Raw genomic sequence first — 23,400 nt, forward strand, 5'->3', positions numbered from 1 at the left:
TGGTCTCTATTTGCATGGCCACCAGAGTATTCCTTCTAAACCATGAATTTGACCATGTCATTTTCATGCATAAAAGTTTTGCAGGGCTCTCCATCACTTTTAAGATAAAATGCAAATTCCACAGCAGAGAAGGTAAAGCCATTTAAGATCATGTTCCTTGCCTACACCCCCAGCCTCATCTGCTAACAAACTCCATAAGCATCTTGATCTCCAGGCTTTCTAAAATATGCACGGCTCCTGGAACAACCCCTTTCACATGCTCATATTTTAATATATATTGTTCTTGTAGTAAATGCCAGTGCACAAATGAGTGAGTGATGTATCAAAAGAACTTAGAAGAGAGAGTTTGATTATTTGAATACCATCTCCTCTCCAGGAGCCAATATCAAATGTTCAGCCTGATCAACATCTAATTTTGGAAGGTCTTCTTGAAAATAATGCTGCTTTAAGAAAAGCTAAGTGATACAAATGAAGAGACATGGCAGATAGGATATGAGAAGTCCTGTCAGCATCTGAAAAAAAGAGCTCAACGTGTGGCAGGATGGCATATTCATAATATAAACTGCTCCAAGCACTTTATTACCAGCAAACTGTTGTTTACCCCACTGTGGCAGTCACGGGCGTGCCTGCTCAGATCTCCCTGCTGCCAAGCCTGCAGCGGGCAGACAGCTGCCCCTTCAGGACCCACCGCAGCCTTCACGCACGGGCCACGCTCCCCTCGATGACTAACCACCCCCAGGAGACTGGAGCCATGCCCTCCCAGCTCAGCGCAGGACTCCTCAATGGCAGTCCTCATTCTGGGGCTCCCTGTGGGCTTCTGAGACCCTCAGAGCTTCACTGCTGTCTGAGTCTTCCTCTCGACTCTTCTCTTTCCCTCCATCTCTTCATAGACAGCTGACCTACCTCCCAGCCTGAGGTGCTGCTTGACCCGTTCTGCTCTTCCCGCCCGTTTCCCCTACCTGCATTCCCCCCCATAAAGCTCTTGTAATTCCATCTTCACATCTGCCTCCCTGAAGACCTAGACTGTTACATCCCCATGCATGGGATATAGATCTGTGATTAGTCTGCAAAATAACTTAACCCAGTGATTCAATAATGCTCCATAAACCTATAATAATAACTCTATCCATTTTGTACCCATTCCATTTTGTACCCTGTAATAACTTATAAAGAGCAGCAAGTTCTACATTCTCTGTAAATTTTTGCCAGTCGATAAAATAAAAGTCTGTGAAACTGGGAGGGGAAACATGATAGAAGAAAGAGGACCTCTCGATTTTTTTTTTCCGTCACAGGCAGGATTAAACTAGGACATCTCTGCAATTTCCTCTAGCTCTAAATAGCTATGAATCCTGGAGACTATCTAAAGCACATAATCAAACTGATTGTTTTTGCTGGTGAAATCAGCAAACATTTTAATGAGTAATATTGACTAAATGCATAATAAGGTTGTCCAATGATTTTACGTGGCACGCTGCTAAACACTGATATCTATTACATGTCTTAGAAACTCATTTTGAGTATTTTTTCCCACAAACAAACTGCTTCTCCTATTTCGAGTCACTTCCCATTTTGGTACATCCTGCACCTACCGTCGGCTTTCTCTCCCTAGAGCAGGCTGGGTAAGAGCTCATTCTCGGGAACTAGAATGCCTGGGTTTGCACTTACTTGCTGTGTGACGTAAGATCACTGTTGGGAGGGTTACATGGGCTAACGCAGTTAAAACACTTAAAACAGTGTCAGGCCCATAGTAAATGCTTAATAAATGTTACATATTTTTATTATTTCATTTCCCCAGTGAAAAACTGGCAAAAAGTGCTGTGGATTCAGTTTCTGCCCACTGAGGGTTTCTAGACAGTTGACTGTGTTTTCCAAGCAGGCCACAGTTTCATACTCTTCATACTCCTTGCTTTGGAGATGTTGCCTGGACTCTAGGGAAGCCCCTTTACTCCTATAAACTCTGCAGCTTCAACCATATACATATATATTTTTTAAATGTGCAATCGCAGCACTGGATCAGTACCCCAAAAGTTGGAGATTCTAGGCTCATTGATCCCACTTATTGGCTATGCAACCTGAGAAAAAAACATATAAACTCTGTGTCCTAGGCCACCTATAAAGGAAATAATAGTATATGAATAGCTTATGGAACAGGACCAGATAAAATGCTTCTGAGAATGCTTAATATATTATCACATAAATACATGGGTTCTAGAATCAGACCCATCATTTACCAATGGTATGGTTTTGGAAGGCTTACTTAAACCTCCCTATTTCTCAGTTTTCTCTTCGGTAAGAGGAAGATGATAATCACTGAAAAAGTAAGATATTTTAACCAAGTTCAAAAAATATTATCTAAATTCCAGGTAAAAATACACTTTGTTCTACTGAGAACTATCTACATGTGTTATGAATGGGAACTTTTCATATAATTTTTAGACATAAAAACTAGAAAAAATTAAAAAATAAAAAGTATAATAAACAGTGAACTGTTAAAGAAATCCAAATATGAGTCTTTTATGTATATATATATGTATATGTATATTTTAATATCAACTATAACAAGACTCTTAAGTTCTTAGAATTTTTATGAAGATATCATTTTGACAAAAAAAAATAGAAAGTTAGGGGCACCTGTGTGGCTCAGTCCATTAAGCGTCCAACTCTTGGTTTCGGATCATGTCAGGATCTCAGGGTTGTGAGATCAAGCCCCGCATCAGGCTGTACATTCAATGGGGAGTCTGCTTGAAGATTGTCTCTCTCTGCCTTCCCCCCACCACTCTCTCTCTCAAATAAATAAATCTTTAAAAAAAATAGAAAGTTGATTTTTGTCTTTTTCCTCCCAAGACAAAAGATACCTTTTTTCCTCATCTATATTTAAAGTCTGGAAGAATTCTATGGTGAAGCAACAAGAATAAATTGATTTTTTAAAAAAATCAAACTGAGGGGAGCCTGGATGGCTCAGTTGGTTAAGTGCCTGCCTCTGCTCAGGACATGATCCTGGGGTCCTAGGATTGAGCCCCATGACGTACCTGCTCCCTGCTCATCATGGAGTCTGTTTCTCCCTCTCCCTCTGCCCCTGTCCCTGCTCTTGTGTGTGTGCTCTCTCTCTCTCAAGTAAATAAATAAAATCTTTAAAAATAAATAATAAATAAATAAAAATAAAAATCGAACTGCACAACTACCAGATTTTCATAAATGAGGAAAAGGATGTTAAAAAGCTCATCTTGGGGGCGCCTGGGTGGCTCAGTCCTTAAGCATCTGCCTTCGGCACAGGGTGTGATCCTGGGGTTATGGGATCGAGCCCCACATCAGGCTCTTCCGCTGGGAGCCTGCTTCTTCCTCTCCTACTCCCCCTGCTTGTGTTCCCTCTCTCTCTGGCTGTCTCTCTCTCTCTATCAAAAATAAATAAATAAATAAAATAAATAAATAAATAAATAAATAAAATCTTAAAAATAAAATAAAAAGCTCATCTTTTCCTTATCTCCTTTTATCTGCTCTATCAATCAGTGGAAGTATCACAAATATAAAATTTATTTAGCAAAACCCCAAGACCCTGCAGTTTTCAAATGGAATATTTCTTAAACTTCAGACACTGAAGCCTCATTAGAGGTTCGTGCAGAATGCCGCCACAGCCGCATCTGTAGTAAATCCGGAATCACATTCATATACAGGAATTTGTTGTTCCTTTTGCAAATTTACATATCAGATAGAGTTAAGTGCTGATTAAGAACATGCATATATGGAATGTAATGAAGGTTTATCTAATGGTGATCTGACCCTCCTGTCCCTCAACATGCCTCATTTCTACCACAGGATATAACGAACATTCGTTTTTTTCTCTTCCTGGGATTTGTGATCTTTCTTAGTAAAGCAAATATAGATCTTCCTGTTGCTAACTTACATATCATTTAAAAGTTTGAAAAAGAAATTCAATTTGTAATCATTTCAGAACAAAAAACTTTTCTGCAGGGAGACTGACAGACTCAGTCGGTGGAGCATGCAACTGTTGATCTTGGGGTTGTGAGTTCGAGCCTTTGCTGGGTGTAGACATTATTTGAAAATAAAATCTTAAAAAAAAAAAAAACGAAAAGAAAAGAAAAATGAAACTTGTGTTGCATTATTTAAACAAAAAGATTTAGAACAGATTTAGAACTACTAATGTTAAATTACAATTAAGCTTTGTGGGGCGCCTGGGTAGCGCAGTCGTTAAAGCGTCTGCCTTCGGCTCAGGGCGTGATCCCGGCGTTCCGGGATCGAGTCCCACATCGGGCTCCTCCTCTGGGAGCCTGCTTCTTCCTCTCACTCGCCTGCTGTGTTCCCTCTCTCGCTGGCTGTCTCTCTGTTACATAAATAAATAAAATCTTTAAAAAAAAAAAAAACAATTAAGCTTTGTTATTGAGTCATCTAGAATTTTAACTTTAGAGGCGCTGGGGTTGCTCAGTCGGTGAAGCGTCTGCCTTCGGCTCAGGTCGTGATCTGGGATCAAGTTCTGCATCAGGCTCTCTGCTCAGCAGGAAGCCTGCCTCTCCTCCCTCCGCCTGCTGCTCTGCCTACTTGTGCTCCCTCTCTGTCAAATAAATAAATAAAATCTTTAAAAAAATAAAATAAAAATTTAAATTTGTTTTTAAAACTTATTCAGATGTACTTTCATGGTATTTTGTAACATTTTGATTCTAATGTTCTCAGAGAACGATTTCTCCTTGGAGTCTAGTCCCAGAGTGAAGATTGTCCATAGAGGAGTCCTGCATTAGGCAGGAAAGCCCTGGCTCCAGTCCCCTTGCGGGGTTCAGTCATCGAGGGGAGCGTGGCCCATGCATGAAGGCTGCGGTGGGTCCTGAAGGGGCAGCAGCTGGAGGCTGTCTGCCCGCTGCAGGCTTGGCAGCAGGGAGATCTGAGCAGGCACGCCCGTGACTGCCGCAGTGGGGTAAACATGTACATCCATCACAGGAGGATTAGGAGAGGTCTTGAAGCATAGATTTGCACTTTTGAGGATCGCAGCTCCCCTTTGAGTTAAAACAATTGTCATGTTTCAGCTGTGAGCTGATGATTTCTAAGAACACCAGATTTTCAATACCTTGCAGAAGGTACACCTTGTTATTGTAAGCAGCATTTCTAATCACCTGACCAAAAGTGTGCCATAAAATAACTATTCAATAGAGTATTATATTAACTCGAACAGTTCTTATAATCTGTGTTAATCCTTAATGTTTCTATTAGGTATGCATTGTGGGCATAATAAAAATATTACTGCACCGAAGCCAATGATATTTAATGTCATGAACAAAATATTTAAATAGGAAATATGCATGCTAGGAGAAATGGCAAATTGGGACAATCAAAAGAGATTACTGGGTTTCCTTTCAAGACAGTGCTGGCCATTGTCAGACCCTCCTTGGATAACCTGTTTTCTAAAGGGCGTTCATCTTAGATTGTCTTTCTAGGCTGTTTTACAACTGAATTTAAGTTGCAGGGAACTGCGTGATGTATACAGTTTTTTTCCATTACAATTAAAACATAACATTCACTAGAGACACAAATGGTTTATGTGCAGTAGAAAAGATGACTCCAATTATTACATTTATTGTCCTATAAGATATTAAACAGTTTGGGACAAATTAATAAATTTGTAAGTATTCCCTATTGCCTATATACATTCATGCACAAATATGTTTTTATATGTATATTTATATCTGTTCTTCAAATTTTCCTTTTTCCAGTTTAATCTAAAAAAATAAATAAATGAACCAGTTTAATCTTTTGTAGGATATAATGAACATAAATAAAATATAGATAAATATATTATAGTCTCTTCATTAATAAACTAAATAAAATCCTTAACTTGAACGTGTATTCACTCTGTATTAGTACCATGGCCATGATAGTACATTTTTGAAAATTATATTTTAGCGGAGGGTTTTTCTAATATGAAGCAAATGGCATTTGAAGAAAAGAGAAATGCTACTGGGAAAATGTTTGCCAATTTTAGACCAATTTATGCCAAATTTGGTGTCAGACGCACAAGACTATCCAAACTGCTTGTGAATGTAAATGAGGTGATAAATTAGGTTTTAGAAAATCCTTAATATCCAAGTGACAGAAGATTGAATGTGTTAAGGATTAAAACAATATTAAAATCCTCATGGATCAGCAAGTTTCATTTTCGTAGTTCACTGAATCATGCAATGAACCTAGAACATCTGGATTAACAGGTACTGGGGTGTGTTACCATATTCTATAATTTTCCTCAAAGCAATTTATGGTCAATAGAGGACCAATAGCATTCCAGGCATTAGAATACGTTTGATTTGTAGAATAAAAAAAAAAAAAAAAGACCAGTGCACACCCACACAAACACAAATCCGCAGACTCGATACCATACAAATTGTTAAATATTTCAAGCAATTTACTTTCAATGTTTCTCAATACCTAAATATTGAGAATTATTTTAACTTGGTTAAAATTTAGAGAGAATGAGAATGAATTATCAGACACCTTTACAACAGCCCCACCCCTATACACTACGCTGAAATAATACATACAGTCCGGGCTAGTTTCAAACTCAAACTTGCGGCTGTTGGTCCCGTATCCAGCTGCTGTTCGGGCTCGGATTTGGAATACATAAGTAGTGTCAGGCTTGAGGCTACTGATGGTAACATTCGTGCCTCTTGCCCTCAGAATGGTATAACTTGTCTCTTGCTCCTGCTGTGAGGTAAGAAAAATCATGTTAAAATCAAATCTTCATAATGCTATCAAATGATAAAAAAGGTGAACCACTCAAAACCAGTTCTTTCAGATTTTAACGCAGAGCCTAGGACATATAAAAGAGACAAGGATCGTTTCACTCTCTGAATGCAATAGAGGCATCTTTTAAGCTAAAAATATTTACAGAATCTTCCAACGTGGCTAAAATGATTTGTGTCCTGCACATAAAGCAGGAAAAGTCTTCGTTCTTACCAATTTGTGAATATGCAAGTGAAATTTCTTCCAAGCCAAGTCCGAATGGAAGCTTCGATCTAATTTCAAAAAATAAACTTACAAAGAGGAAAATACCCCCTTTGAATTAAACTTAATAGGAATGCCTTACTGATTCTCAGAAAAATATTATTATCAATTGTAAAATATTAAACTTAAAAAAGGTCCAGGTTTTACATTCATAACTTTCTCAGCATCAGTTATACGTGCACTGTATTTAATCTTAGTCACTGTGGTTTAGTAGAGACAAATATCTTCAGATTGAAGTCTAGAGATATTTCCCCAAGGGATCTCCTCCAGGGGACTTATATTGTATATTAGGAGATTGACAGTGCACATTAACAGGGAAGTCTTTTTTGTGTCAAGTCTTGTGTAGAAAAAGTGGATTTACACAGAGCTGTGTTTTTCCCCTAAGGCACATTAATACACACTGAGTATTTTATGGGTAACCTGATTTTGAACAATGATGGAATGTCCCTGCCCCTGGGGTGGGGCCCAGAGTGGATATCCTTAACCAAAACGACATAGAATATTACAGAAGAAGTGTACATTACAGATACTTTGTAGTTAAAGATGCTAGTTAGGTACTAGGTAGCATTTAAATTGGTATATTAAAAAATGAAAAGGATCAAATATATTTATTTTACAAGAATAATTACTTCATTTGTTAAAGAAATTGTTGAACCTATACCCAAAACTCAACTCTGCCCGTCCTCATTGGTGTAGTAGTCAGGAAAGACCTTATAGAGCTTAAATTCTAGGGCAACATTCAAAATATTTCCAAGCATTATATATAATTGGGAATAATTTTTAAATTTATGTATGAATAATATAAATATTTTTATAAATAGATACTAAAGATAATATCACATGCATGTTTGTATCAAATTTTAAAATGTTTAGGGAATAGTGAATAGATTCAGCCATTTTTTCCTATATTGGTTAATATTATTTTACTACAAGAATGTTCATTGTGCTTTGTTGGTATAATTTGAAAGAAGTTCAGAATTTTTTTTTATGTTTGTAAAAGATAGGAATATAAATTGACTGCATTTTTTAATAGGGCTCTGCAGATCTAAAGGTCGGGTGCTTCCTGGCTTTGCTTTATGGATGTATCATTACTTTTCTTTTTATTTTGTTGCATCGTCTATAAAACATGTATTCTAATATTTGCCCAATCTCATCATGCTTTTAAAAATAGAAGATCATGATCAGATGAGTATTTCACTGTGCTACAGTGGAGCCCTGAAAGTTATTTATACTATGACTTTAGCACAATGAAGTTGATTAGGTCTCTCTTTTCTTTTAATGAAAGAGATATCCCTCTTCCTTGCATGGGGTCAGTATGAAAAAAAAATGGCATCACACTTGTGAAATACATTAACCTCAATAAAGAGAATAGCTACACAATGCAAATGAATGTTTCTACATTACTCTTTTTTGCACAACTGATCATACCACTAATTCTCATGTCTCTAATAATCCATTCTCATGGAGAGCAAGGCATGTAATACAAGAAACCCACTACAGGAGGAGTCATGGCTGCCAGGATTCAAAACCAAGACCTGTTTATTGGCAGCAAGGCTGTGAGAAATTTCAAATAATGCCACTGACTCTGTTTTCTTACTTGTGAATGAACTTAATTACCCAATTTCACAGGATCATCAGACAACTCAAAATTAAATAATGTACTCAGAAGTATTCTATAAAGTGTTATATAAATGCATGATTTGCTTTTAACTCGCTTGCAAATACTTTGACAGCTCCTCACAAATACCTTTTGTTCACATTAGTAGCTATAAAACCACTCAGTTCTGGTAAGATTTGAATAGGTCTTGCTTTCAAACATCACCATAATTTATAATCAGGGAGAAATAAGTGCCATTTAGAGGTGATGAAATACTATAGCCTAAATTCTACTTATAAATAATCATGCACCTATTTTTATAATTGTATTACTGAACCACAATATTATGATGTGGAGCAAACTTATCCATCCACTCCCACCTTCTAAATTACCTTGTACAGTATCAAGAAAGCTTTTCATTGTCAGTTCAATAATACAATGGTTTTATTAGTTCAGTGTTCCCATCTGTACTGAATGAAATTCATGTGAATGTGAAGGTCAGGAAATGGTGCTTAAGGCAATGAACTAAGAAATAGCTCATCAACAGGCTAAGGAATCAGTGAAATAATTGGTAGAACAGCGGTCTCAGAGGAGGAGGACATAAATGTCATTTCTAATGCCATAACTAGATGGCTTAAGTTTGGTACTGACATTTTTGCTGTGACTTATTGCTATAGAATGGGGGATATTTGACACAATGCCTTCAAAACCCCCCTCTACTGATAAATCAAAGGTATCACGTGACCAGCTTTCCAAACAGCGCTCTACCCCTTCTTAGTAATGCCATTGGTTTCTTTGCAAGCACACAGCTCATAAGAAGGTCACCTCTTTCCCTACATGACCCAACCCTTTAACATCATCTCCCCACCTTTTCATAGTATTTGACCTCGTAGTCCAATATGATCCCATTAGGGTGTTCAGGTTCCTGCCAAGATAAAGAGATGCTGTTTCTGGACGTTCGATCCTTCTTAATCGTCATGACAGGCGATGGAGCTGTAGAGAAAGAACAACGGGAGGGGATAGTGGGAGGACACAAATCAATCCAATTAGGAAGGGTGGTAAAGAAGAGCAGAGAGAGAAGGGAACAAGCAAATGCAGGCTATCACTGCTCTAATCTTTGGCAAGAAAGCACCATCTCCATTTCAAAGGCTCTGGAGTATTAATCTGGCCCCATATCAAGCCTCAGCAGCTGGATTATAGCCCTGGTACATACAAGCCTATGGAAAATGAGCTGAGATTTTCAGCTGCTGGTGGACTAGTGGCAAGTGAGCAGATGTTTTCAATCTGCTACTATAATGTAAGCAATGAAATATATTTGATATATTAAAAAAAGAACAAAACATCAGGGCTACCTATTTGTTATAATGTTGCAAAGCTATTAATGCCAGATTCTGCAGCTCATTGATAACATTTTCATATGCAACTCTGTAAGAGGACTGGAATCCATTATGCACAAGGAGTCCCATGGTATCTATAGGTAATAATAATATTTAGTGTATTGTAAAATGGACAGGGTTTAGAACATATTATAGTAGGTCTTGACTTTTGACAAAAATCTCTCATGAATAAAAATATATGTCAGGAAACAACAATTGTCTGCTTTTACATTTTTATTTCTTAAGAAGAAAATATTTAATAAGAAGTACCAAGGAACTGACTGCACTTTGTGTCACAAATCTCTGGATATATTCTGAGGTATCTTATTGGGTGTTGACTCTATATTTGTTATTGTTTGCTATGCATTATCAAAAGTATAGAACATGAATAAAAATCATGTTTGGATCAAACATCATAGGGTCACCCTCATTTCTAATGGAAGATTAAATATATTTTAAGTGATATCTTACTTCACATCCTTCCACTTAAAATAAAAATGCATGCTATCCCTCAGTGCACTTCTGGTTTCAAATCTCAATCTTGGTACACTGGCCAACTGAAATATCTCACTGTGGGGTTCAGCAGCATCCTGCCCTAATGGAACGCAGCAAAATAAATTGCAAACATGAAACAACCAAAAATCAAGAATTCTCAAGTACATTAACCGTTGAATTATTTTCATTGCTAAAGGACCTATTTTCTTATAGATTTTTCTCAAGTCAAGAACAATTAGGACTCTGTGTATTTGTATTCCCTTTAAAAGCTAGCATTAGAAGTTTCGGATTTGTGAATTTGATGTTTCTGTGATTGTCACATGCTGACTTTGCGTCTAACCTCTCAAATTGCTCCTGTCTATAACTGCCTTTCATTTTTATTCCTTACTTAAAAATAGTTTTCATTAAGCTTGCCTCATGAGACTTTATTAGAAAGTATAAGTCTAAATGAAGAATCCACTGCAATAAGTTTCCCATCCTCCTATTTCTATTATTTGTAAGATCTTGTGAACTCATTTGTAACTAAAGCATCATTAATTTAAAGGCCTGGGAATGATTATTTAATCTTTTGCCAAGGAAAAATGTAGGTGTTGCTTTTCTGATGGAAAAGTAAATGTATTTTCTTATTCATATTTTTCTCCCATTAGCAATTACTATCATTTCATGTAACTTAACATCATTTACCTTTCATACTTAATTTTCATCTATTCATTATTATTATTTTATTTCCTGGCTTGGCTTCACCATACCCTTACCCTCCACCCCACCCCCCAACCTGTAGTGGTTTGCTGCTCTGAAATTGATTACAAGCGAGGAAATATTTATTTTGGTTATATTTAGTTAAAATTTTATAAATGTATTTGATGTTTCTAAATATATCACTCAGTTATAAGTAAATAAAGTATGTTATTTTTTTGAGAGTTATTTTCTTTTAACCTAACCCTACTACTTAAAAAAAACGAACAAACAATTCATTATCCAATTGTTAATAGAAAAATTGTAGTCCTAATGTCCTGGGAAACAAGTTTTGCTTTTTATACAAAAAAACAGAGAAATTCCACTAATTTTCCTACTGAATTAAATCCATTAATAGAGTGACTTTTAATATACACTTACAGAGCATTTCAAAGATGCTTGATGTTGGAACACTTTCCTAATAAACCCATGGAGACCCTACATTAATTCCATATCACCATGAAAACAGTTTATTTTCCCTAATAATTAAAATACATTTTCAAAGAAGTTTTGAAAATTATCATGCATGGTATCTCCCCTTTAAAAAAAACAACAAGAGAGAAACAAATTCATTTCAAAGAATGATTGTGACAAAGATTGTATTAACTTTTTAATGAAAACTTTGCAGGCTGTTTGGGGTCTGCCCAAATTTTACTGCTTCTGCACTGAGCAAGACTTTATAACTGTTGAAATTCTTCAAAGGTCTTTGAGCAAGCTGCAGGGCCCTGTTTGACTGTAATAAATAGTCTTTTGTAATTCCACACTTACTTAAGTAGAGGCAATTGCTCGAAGCTTGCGCCATCTCTAAGTTAAATGAACCTTTGCTGATTGCTGCTTTTAGGCCCCTGTTAAGTCATTTGTTCTGCTCTTTTACTACCCGCCTCTTGTGTTGGCCGTGTGTCAGCAGTTAGAACCCAGTGCACCAGCTGGAATCCCGTTACATTTAGGTAATGCTCATCAATATTTTAATATTAATAAATAATTAACAGAAATGGTTTCTCTCTCTCCTAATAAATAATTTTAAGACATAATAAAACATACTGCAGAAAGAGATGAATTCCAGGGGCACTCCACTGTATCAATGCTTTTTAAAAGGTTTTCTAGAACACTCTTAACTCATGACTTGGAATATAATTTATCCACACTTCCTCAGGCACTCATGGAATTTGTAATATTAATGAGAAACCGTGATATGGATTACATTTCTTTAAGTTAGTTTCCAGGTATTAAAGAGTCGTTCGTTCAAAGTATTAATTTCCCAAATCCATAGAAATCCTTTATTATCATGTTGTGTAAGAGAATGTGGTATTGCAATGTATATCATGAAATAGACTTGCTTTATTTTGTCTTCATGTCTTTGTTTTTTAATTTTGTGATTTGAAAGAATGATGGGTCATAGTTCCATGGAATGAAAAAAAAAATCTATCCCAAGACTAGAGAAATGCTCAGCACTACAGTAAGAGGTACATAGGAGGAGGAGACACAAGTCTTTCCCAGCAAACTGCAGGTGTGTAAGGTGAAACAGCAATTACTGGTGAACACCTTGATAGTTCCAGACTGGGAGTTTTAATCCAGTGCCTCTTTTATAATACGTTAAATGATATATTACTGAAATGACTCTCTTATCAAGATGAAGAAATTGATGACAAGGTAAGCTACTGTGAAACCGGTCCAGGCCTTTATATAGGTTAGTAAATGCAGAGTTTTGCAGGGGGAAAAAAAATACACGCACACACACACACACACACACACACACACACACACGAAGAACGTGGTAAAAAGAAAAATTAAAACAGTTGGAAGGAAATAATTTTTAGTAAGTTAATGGCCCTCTTTAAAATAATGTCTTGGTGTGTAAAATACATTTTTGTGGTATTGATATTTGAGAGGGAGCAAATATTTGATTCTTAGGTTTTGTTATTTTGGGTACAGCTGGTTATACACACGTCCTTTGGAGAATAAAGAAAGGAGACGTGATATATTTTGTAAAGTGAAATGTATTATATTTTAACTGAAATAGTTCTTAAAAGAATACACATACAAGAAAAAAAAGGTTGGGAGAGAAAGAGGTTCATGAATCACACAGTTATTCGTCCTCCATGAAGCTTTCCTATACTTACACTACAGTTCTGAATCAGAACTTCCAGGTACTAAATAAAAATCTTGTGGTGCCACAGTGGACTTGCTCATGGCTCTTTCAATTAATGCTTCAAAATTTTTTTTTTATCATGACATAGGACTATACAGATATTCAGATATTTTCACCTTAGATTATCTACTAGTATGTGTTTCATAAAAGCTGATATCAAAATGCTTTTTAATTTCTATTCTAGGAAGACATCACTTTCTGGGAACCAAGGATTGGATGTTCACTGGGTGTTTACTTCCCTAGTTCCAGACCACTGCAACTGGCATCCTCTTGAATCACAAACATGCAATGGTTAGTCAAGAGGACAGAGAGACAAGAGAAGTATAACACTTAATAGTTAATAACTGAACCCCAGTTATTTATTTAAGAGGAAAGGCAAGATTTTCTCTCATTCTCAGTGTAACCTGAGCCATTGACTGTATCTAATGAAATAATAACAAAAATTACAATGAAGAAGCAAAAAAGTTTGGGCTAAAGAGATTTCCATGTAAAGAGATTGAGTTAGGAATGGGGCTTGCATGGTTTACAATCTGTATTTGAGTTACACTTGATACACTTACATGCCAAATCTACTGACAGAAATGGAAGAGATTCATTATTTTAACTATGGAGTTTTTAAGCTACATTTACTATTATTCTGAAGCTAAAATATGACCCATCCTTAGAATCAGGAAGTCAAAACTTCAAACTTCAACTCCTAAAGGATCTGGTTTGGTTTGTTTGTTTTTATTGGGACTTTCCTCTTTCTGGGTTTGGGAATTTCTAATGAACCTCTGAGGTATCTGTGGTTTAGAGATTGGACAAGTTAAAGTAATAACAAAAAGGTTCAGTATTTCTTTTCTAAGTGAGCCAAAGCTTTTAAAAATTATCTCCATGGGAAAATATCATGCAGTAAATGGTTGAAAGATTTTTACTTTGAATCAGACATGCGTTTAAAAGCATTACTCCCTTATATTTTTGTGCCATTCATTACAATGCCCACTTAAGAACATTTCCCTCTTGGTTTTTTTCAGAAGTGAACCCTTCTATTAAATCCAGAAACACTCTTGGGTTTGAATTAGCATAATCATTCATAGCTTCATGTTCTCCATCTCACCATCCCTACCCTGATTTCCTCAACCTGTTGTTCTCTGGAATTTCCTGTTTGGGTCTCAGGACTCACTATCTCTACAGCTTAACCAGTTTGAATTTCAGAGTTAAACCGCTTTATACATTCTCCTTCACCAAGAGCCCTGCATGCCAACAACTTCAACATCTGAAAGCTGACGAATTTTCTTTATTCTAATTTTCCAGCCTTGCTTCAGTTCAAACTCTTGCCATTTTCACCTGGATGCTAGACTTTTCATCTCAATTGTTCCAGAAATTCAGTTTTCTATACATTTTGATGACTTACTATTTTATAAAGTAAATGAAACATTAACATTCTGTTCCTTCAAAATTTCATAATTTCAAATCAGTTTTTTTTTCTAAACTTATTAACTAAATAAAAAGATCCAAAAGAAAGGTCTAGGAATCTACATTTTTAAGAAGTTTGTATCAGAAAACTCTTAAGATCACACATTCGGGAAATTCTAGACTATAATAAGATACATACATTGAAATTCATGACATAATTATTTAAGATTTCTCATAAGACTGCAACACACATACCAGCTTTATTATTTAGTGCTCTCCTTTCAAAGTAAAATTCTAAAGATAATTCCTTTGGTCATCTGTCCACAGTGTGCTGCTACACTTGCTCTCTGGAACATTCAATCTCTTCCTTTTTCATCTGAAAAATCTCTTGTATTTATTATCCTTAGAAATCCATTGCTAATATAATTCCCCCATAAAGCCCTTCCTGAGTCCCTTAGGCAATACTTAATCAGCTTCTTCTGTTCTGATGTACAGAATAGTTGTTCATTTTCTTATTATTTAGCCCACCACATTGTGTTGTAATTACATAATTTACTTACCAGTATGTCTTCCCACTATATTATAAGCCCCTCAGAGTCTTCAGTGCCTAGTATCATGACAACCTTGCATAAAACTAGCTATGCAGTTTGGTTAGCTTTACAGCAAAATATACAATATATTTTGTGGTTATTGCCTTTGAAAGATAAGTTCTATTTACCTCTTGATGTTAAAATAATAAAATTTGAACTAAACTGAAAACTATAATGTGTTTAGCAGAGATACCATTATCTATAAAATTATGTCATTAATTTTCTGTAGTAAAGAGAAAAGTAATTTTCTCAACTGAACCAATAGTGCTGGAAGAAAAACATTTTAAGGCATATATATCGAAAATAAATTTTGAGCAGTAGTGATAGAAGAAGGGTTCGTTTCATAGGTGTTTATTGCATGGATTCTTCAAGAGGAGATCCCATTTTTCATTTTTTTCAGTTGCATTTCACATTCTTTATTTTTTAAAGTAAGTTCTCCTTTTAATATCATTCAATATCCACACAGAATCAGAACCATCTTCAAATATGTTTTTTTTTTTTAAACTAGTTTTTCCCCTCCTGTGTTTCTCCTTTTTTCTCCTATTATTACCATAGTCACAACACTTCTGACACCTTTGGTCAACAATTCTGTGGGTTTTCCTCACAGCAACCAATTTTATGACACCAGCTGGGTTTCCTACAATTTAAATTCAGACACTGTCTACTGGAGACAGCATCAGATCCCACAGGTTAAGGACTCTGTCGCACGAGATTGCCCCCCACTTAGATACCAATTGCAAATAGTAGGCCTCCGGGTTACTCACAACTTCTGTCTGACTTGGATACAAATCAGGGGTTCCCATGACTTCCTTCTTCAGTTTGATTTATTTGCTAGAATGGCTTACAGCACTCAGGACAATACTTACATTTATCAATTTATTAAAGAACATGATAAAAGATACAGATGAACAGCCAGATGAAGAGATACACAGAGCAATGTCTGGGAGGGTCCCAAGCACAGGAACTTCTCTCTCCATTGGAATTGGTGTATGACCTGCCTGGTACACGGATGTGCTCACAGACCTGGAAGCTCTCCAAACACCGTATTATCGGGATGTGTACGGAGGCTTCATCACATAGGCATGATCAATCTTAACTCCATTCTCAGCCCTTCTCCCTTCTCAAGAGAATGGGTAGCAGAGCTGAAAATTCCAAGCTTCTAATCATGGCTTGGTCTTTCCATTGACCAGTCCTCATCCAGGTGTTATTCAGAAACTCACCCAGAGTCACCTCATTAGGATAAAAGACACTCCTCATACCTAGGAAATGATAAGAGTTTTGGCATTCCTGTGTCAGAAACTGGTGTCAAAGATCAGATACTTACTATGTCACCTTATTAACTTTTTTTTTTTTTTTAATTTTCTGTATTCTTGATGCTCTTGCATCTGGAGCCTTGCTGACTGGGGATAGACTGCCTCTCCCAAGGCTAGCCAATTCCTAGAAATAGGAATCAATCTAAAACCTTCTCTATCTGGATCTATTCTCTAAGAGGCACTATTTCTTCACCCTAATCATCCCAAGGCTAGGTACCAGACAGCTAGCAAGTCCCTATACCTCAGAGTCCACTGAAATTTGAACTAGCCAATCCTAAGTCTACTTATCTTATCTTGCCTTACCTTTCCCACAGAAACCACAGTAAAGGCTCTTGCCCATGCTTTCCACTCGCTCCTTCTGTCTCCTGACTGACCCTGGTACTCCTCTGTGTGGCCCTCCATGGTGTAGTAGTCTCCCCTTCCTCTTGGGAACTGTGATTAACAAACTATCTCCTTCGTAACAATCATTTCCTGACCAATCTGTTGGTCTCACCATACAAGAATAATAATAAAAACTACATTTTAAAACAATCACAATAGTGTAATATTGTCTACAAGTTAACACAAGCAATAGACATCTTCTCAACAGCACTATGAGCTATCTAAGAAAATATCTGGCATGCACACAGTCTTGCTATAATTTTTTGTCTCAGTCCCATCAAATCCAGAGACTTCCATGATGTACTGTCTTTGATGTCTAACCAACACTAAAGGTTAAAACCAGCCTATCACAGCTTTAATAATATATAGTTTTAACCTCTTATGCTATTTAAGGAATGGGTATTTCTGTACTTATAAGGTTGCTATCTGTTGGGCTCCTGTGTCTCTGCTCACCAGCATCATGATTTTAGCCAGATTACATTGTTAGTTAGACACTAGACACTAAATCATAAGCTAACACTTTTATCTGGACCTACCCCTAGTTGGCACTGTTGAGGCTCAAGTTGAATCATTTTGTTCTATCTTTACCAGATCCTTTCATTTTTATAATTAAGGAAAGAAAAGAAAATGGAGAGAATGATACCATAGTTTCATCAGTCCAAAATTCTTCAAGGCATCATAGTATACCCTGTTGTGCAGGATCAATTGAGGTTTGTGTCAGAAGTAATAAATAGCTGGTATACAAGATCTATGAAGAACTTCTCAAACTCAATACCCAAAAAACAAATAATCAAGTCAAAAAATGGGCAGTAGACATGAACAGAAACTTCTCCAAAGAAGACATACGAATGGCTAACAGACACATGAAAAAATGTTCAACATCATTAGCCATCAAGGAAATTCAAATCAAAACCACACTGAGATATCACCTTACACCAGTTAGAATGGCAAAAATTAACAAGGCAGGAAACAACAAATGTTGGAGAGGATGTGGAGAAAGGGGAACCCTCTTACACTGTCGGTGTGATTGCAAGCTTCTGCAGCCACTTTGGAAAACAGTATGGAGGTTCTTCAAAAAGTTAAAAATAGTGCTACCCTATGACCCAGGAATTGCACTACTGGGTATTTATCCCAAAGATACAGATGTAGTGAAAAGAAGGGGCACGTGAACCCCAATGTTCATAGCAGCAATGTCCACAATAGCCAAACCGTGGAAGGAGCTGTGATGCTCTTCAAAAGACGAATGGATAAAATTATGTGGTCCATATATACAACGGAATATTACTCAGCCATCAGAAAGATACCCAACATTTGCATTGACATGGATGGAACTAGAGGGGATTATGCTAAGTGAAAGAAGTCAAGCAGAGAAAGATAATTATCATATGGGTTCACTTATATGTGGAACGTTAGGAATAGCATGGAAAACATTAGGAAAAGGAAGGGAAAAATGAAGGGGGGGGGAATTAGAAGGGGAAATGAACCATGAGAGACTATGGACTCCGTGAAACAAACAGGGTTTCAGAGGGGAGGGCGGTGGGGGAATGGGTTAGCCCAGTGATGGGTATTAAGGAGGGCACGTATTGCAATGAGCACTGGGTGTTATACACAAACAATGAATCATGGAACACTACATCAAAAACTAATGAAGTACTGTATGGTGATTAACATAACATAATAAAAAAAAAAGTCATAAAGAGCTAACTTTAATTGAGGCACCAAAATTTAAAACACACATACACGTGCGCACACACACACGCAGGCGCATTCATGCATTTGTATGAATTCAAGTGCATTCCTATGATAACTTCACTTTCACTTATCTATGTTCTTGGGTGAGTGAGAAATTGATTTATTCATGAAGGAACAACAACTGTCCTTATAAGTATCACATGCATGAGTGAGCAACCATTACTCTTCATTGTTGTATGAATCATGAATTTTATAGTGCATTATCCCTCCATAAATGTACACTGTAGAAGTATATGTTACATCTAAATATTATTGATTCTGCGCGCAAAAGCAGAAAAAATGTTGAGAGATTGTGCTTAGCATATGGCTTGTGTAGGTCTGGCCCATATGGCATGTATATGCCTAGCAATTCTACCCTAAGTGCAGCAGAGAGTAACTGAAGCAGGGAAGTCCTCCTTAGGAATCATGGAGGTTGATCTCTTCCTTTAGGGAGGTAAAAGCCCAAACCTCCCATACCAGGAAATCTGCAAAGGCTGATCAAACATTGGAAATTGGATTTTCAAAATTAGCTCACACCTATTCAATTTACTTACATATAAAAATACTCATTGGCTTGAAAAATAAAAGGAGGGGGGTCAAGGGAGTATTCCAGATAAGAAAATTTTTGAAAGGTCACTATATAGAACATAGAATATTTGATGACCATAAAATCAACTTCCAGAACAGCCCTACTTATATGTTACCTTTATGTTAGGAACTTATTTATGATATGGTTATACTCTTAAAGAACACAATAGTCTTTATTTGTTAATTTGAAAGAAATCACCTGAAACAATTTTTTTGAAGATTTATTTATTTATTTAAGAGAGAAAGCGAGGGAGCGCTGGAGCACAGTGAGAGGGGCTGAGGGAGAGAAGCAGACTTCCTGCTGAGTGGTGAGCCTGACCCAGACCTGGTGCTGGATCCCAGAACCCTGAGATCTTGACCTGAGTTGAAATCAAAAGTCAGACGCTTAAGGGACTGAGCCACCCAGACTCCCCTCACGTGAAAGTTTTTAAGTAAAATAGGAAAAAGTTAAATGCATTTGATAATTCCATGAAACCTCCCTCATATGCGCTCTACATCTCCTCAAATTATGCATCCCAAACCCATTATCTTATTTCAATTAAAATCTAACAAATTAAGTAATAAAAAAGAGGTCGCGTTTATTAATTTTTTGTAGTCTAGCTGTCTGAAGAATGCAGGTGGGAAATATGCTAATTTGGGTATGTTTGCATATTTATACAAACAAAATGACCACCAGCAGAGAATTACAGAGTTTCTAAAAGCAATTATGCCTGCAAAATTTCTATTTTGGCTGTAAGATTTGCATTGTTCATGTTTGCATTTAGTAATACTTCCCAAACTCATTTTATTCTAAACAAATTCCCTCTCTCTACTCCATATCACTTGATTAAGAAAAGCAAACATTTCATTGCAATAAATAACATTTTATTCCCCACAAATAAAGATTCTAAAATATAAGCAGAAAACAAAGGGGAAATTGCAGAGGCAGAATACCTGCTGCTTAATTTCCATGATGCCTGTGGTTTGACCTCTTTAGTTCCAGGCACAAGATTAATTTATCTAAAGAATTTTTGTCAAATACCTTTTGAGCTAGTATGAGTTTTGGAAGAATTTGAATATTCAAGTCTATCCAAATAAGGAAAATACATCAATACATATTTTTGCCATTATGTAAACTCCACATAATTGACCTTAGAATTTTAAGGACTGGAGCAAATTAATTTTCACATGCAACATAAAAATTATAGCACATTAGAAAAAAATAGCCTTAAGTTGTTCCATTTTTGGATTGCATAAGTAAAGCTAAAAAGAAAATTATGTGGATACAAATATAGTAATACTTGTTTCTTTTAAGAATTTGGCTTTCACTTTAGTGTGTGTATTTAGTTTCCTGCATTTCAAATTCCCAACAGCTAACAGACAATTATCTTTAGTCAACACAGTGCAAGAGTTCTCAGACAGAGCTGGATAAACTTCACGAAGGAAGACAGTACATGTTACCTAAGGTATGGAAAAATTCTAAAATTCATACCCAAGTTTGTGAACTAAACTCAGGTCACTTTGTGTTGAGTTTTATGTATGAAAAATTAAATTCAATATGAAGACTCTTAAATTATAATTTATATTTAAAAACTTGAACTTAAAAGGCAGTGATAGGCTCATCATTACTTATTGGGGGGGGGATAAAAATATCCTAAAACTGATTTATGGCAATGGTTGAATCAGTCAGAAGAGTTACTAAAACTTATTGAACTGTACACTTGACAAGGGTAAATTTCATGAGATGTAAAACCCACCCCAATCAAGTTATATGTTCATGTATATATATATAAAAGAATAATCTGAAATAAAAAGTAGTACACATGGTTTACCAGTACTGAAGGGTGGTTATATTAGTTATATGGCCTTGAATAATTTTGGACATTTTCTGCTGTGTTCCAAATTTTTTTTTCTAATTTGGCTTGTTTGATAAAAAAAAAAAAAAAAACATCTGCGTGGTACTCTTTATAGGCATTATTACTTGTTACTGACCTGATCTGTCAGATATCTTCTGGAATTGGAAAACAATAAGCCAAGAATCGTTATGATTCACATTGCACAGTCTGTGGTTTAGCTTTAGAAACATGCTTTTCAAGTTAAATTTCCTTCAAAATCCACCTAGCTAGGAAAAAAAAAAAATAAGGGAAGAATGCTAGAGGCAAAGCAAACTTGAGGTTTCAGAGGTCTGGCAGTTCATTCTCCAAACGCAACTGGGTTTTTCTACCCCAGATACATTATAGGGGACTCACAGTTGGTTTTCAAATATGCATGTACGGATCTATGTGTGTATCCTGCTTTCCTGGATGGTTAACGTGTGGTACTTTTATTTTTTGTTAACCTTAGGAATAACTGACCATTAAGTTGATTTGGGGCTATAATGGTTTGGCTTAATACTCTGAAAGGGGATCCTGAAACAAGAGGCCTTGTAAGACCAGACGTTGGGTTCTAAACAATGTACACAATTTGCAAATGAGTATAGGTGGAATGAATATTCCATTAATAGCTAATGTTCAATATAAAGCATCCAATGCATAGGCAGTTACACATAATCAACATAATGTCTGTGCTCTTTTCGTTCATAAATTCGAAAAAAAATGTATACAAACACATCGAGAAGTTCGTTTGGTAATTCACCACTAGCTTCTAGCGAAATGGTGGATCATAAAATCAGACCAGAAAATAATCAATTCAAATAAAACAAGTTTTAACAACAACAAACCTATGTCTTTGTTCTAAAATCTGTATCAGTGAAGCTTATAATAAGGGAAGTGACTACAAGAACTACAGGCACAAAAGGAAAACTTTGAGAAAAATATTCCAACGCATTCCATGAAAAGTCAACAGCGTTTTACAGGAAACAATCAAGTGATTGTAGGAAGAAAACATGCAACCAAAGAATTTGTTCAGTTAACATCTGTAATTTAACAAAATAACATATGTTCAAAGTCACTTTTTGAAGACAAATTAAAAGGTCCTTATGGACTACAAATTGCTAACTACCGATGTTCATTTAAGGAAACAACGAATAATATTGATGACTAACTCTTCCAGGAGTGCCTGCCGCAAAACTGGCATCTCAATACTTAGTGTCGACTTTACTGGTACCTTTGAAATCTTACATCAACATGAACATAAATTCTTTCAACTGTATGAATCTTCAGAAATCCAATACCGGTGAAAAAATTCTATACCCATAGTTGATATTTACAAAAAGAACACTATTGATGAAATGTAAAACCTGAATGTAATAATCTTAAAAATCCTACACAGGAAGACATATTTGTATATATACACTACATAATATATTTAAATATATAATACATTTATTATCATAAATATGTAAGTACCATTTACATGTGTATCTTATCTGCGGTTTTGCTTTCCAGGGTTTTAGCTAACCACGGTCAACCACAGTCTAGTAGCAGATGATCCTCCTTCTGACTTATTGTCAATAGTCAGTAGTAGCCTAATGCTATGTCACAATGCCTATGTCATTCACCTCATTTCATCTCATGACACAGGCATTTTATCATCTCACATCATCATCATAAGAAGGGTGCGTACAGTACAAAGGAATTTTGAAGGAAAGAGAGGGAAAGAGCACATTCACATAATGATTATTATGTCATAATCATTCGATTTTATTATTAGTTATTGTTAATCTCTAACTGTGCCTAATTTATAAATTAAACTTTAGCACAGGTGTATATGTGTACGAAAAATAGTATGTATAGGGTTCGGTATCATCTGTGGTTTTAGGCATCCCCTGGGGGTCTTGGAAAGTATCCCCCCACAGATAAGGAGGCACTACTGAGCACATTTACATATATCTGTATCTATCTATCTATCTGTATTTATATCTATATATCTATATCTATATATATATCCTATGGAAAGCTCAATTACTGATCATTTTATATTTTAGATTCACATGTTCTTTTATTTAATTCTAACGGCTATCTTAAAAAATGAGAATTATTTTTTTCTGATTCCACAGAGAGGAAACTCAGAATTAAAATATTAAGAAACTCAGCTAAAGCAACAGTCAGCAAATGGTGGTGCTCCCATT

At 36.0% G+C, this 23,400-nt stretch overlaps 1 protein-coding gene across 3 annotated transcripts in view; it reads right to left on the reverse strand.

The window, feature by feature from the left end:
* The window catches only part of EPHA3 (EPH receptor A3), a 348,397-nt gene that overhangs the window by 69,970 nt on the left and 255,027 nt on the right, over positions 1–23,400 (reverse strand). For all 3 annotated transcript variants that reach the window (XM_044381195.3, XM_026490828.4, XM_044381192.3), the window contains 2 exons: positions 9,468–9,592; positions 6,540–6,702 (listed from right to left, as the gene is read on the reverse strand). In XM_044381195.3, the coding sequence (XP_044237130.1) occupies positions 6,540–6,702; positions 9,468–9,592 (288 nt within the window). The remainder of the gene's footprint in view (positions 1–6,539; positions 6,703–9,467; positions 9,593–23,400) is intronic.

Source organism: Ursus arctos, unplaced genomic scaffold, assembly GCF_023065955.2.
Source record: "Ursus arctos isolate Adak ecotype North America unplaced genomic scaffold, UrsArc2.0 scaffold_4, whole genome shotgun sequence".
NCBI classification, from domain to species: domain Eukaryota; kingdom Metazoa; phylum Chordata; class Mammalia; order Carnivora; family Ursidae; genus Ursus; species Ursus arctos.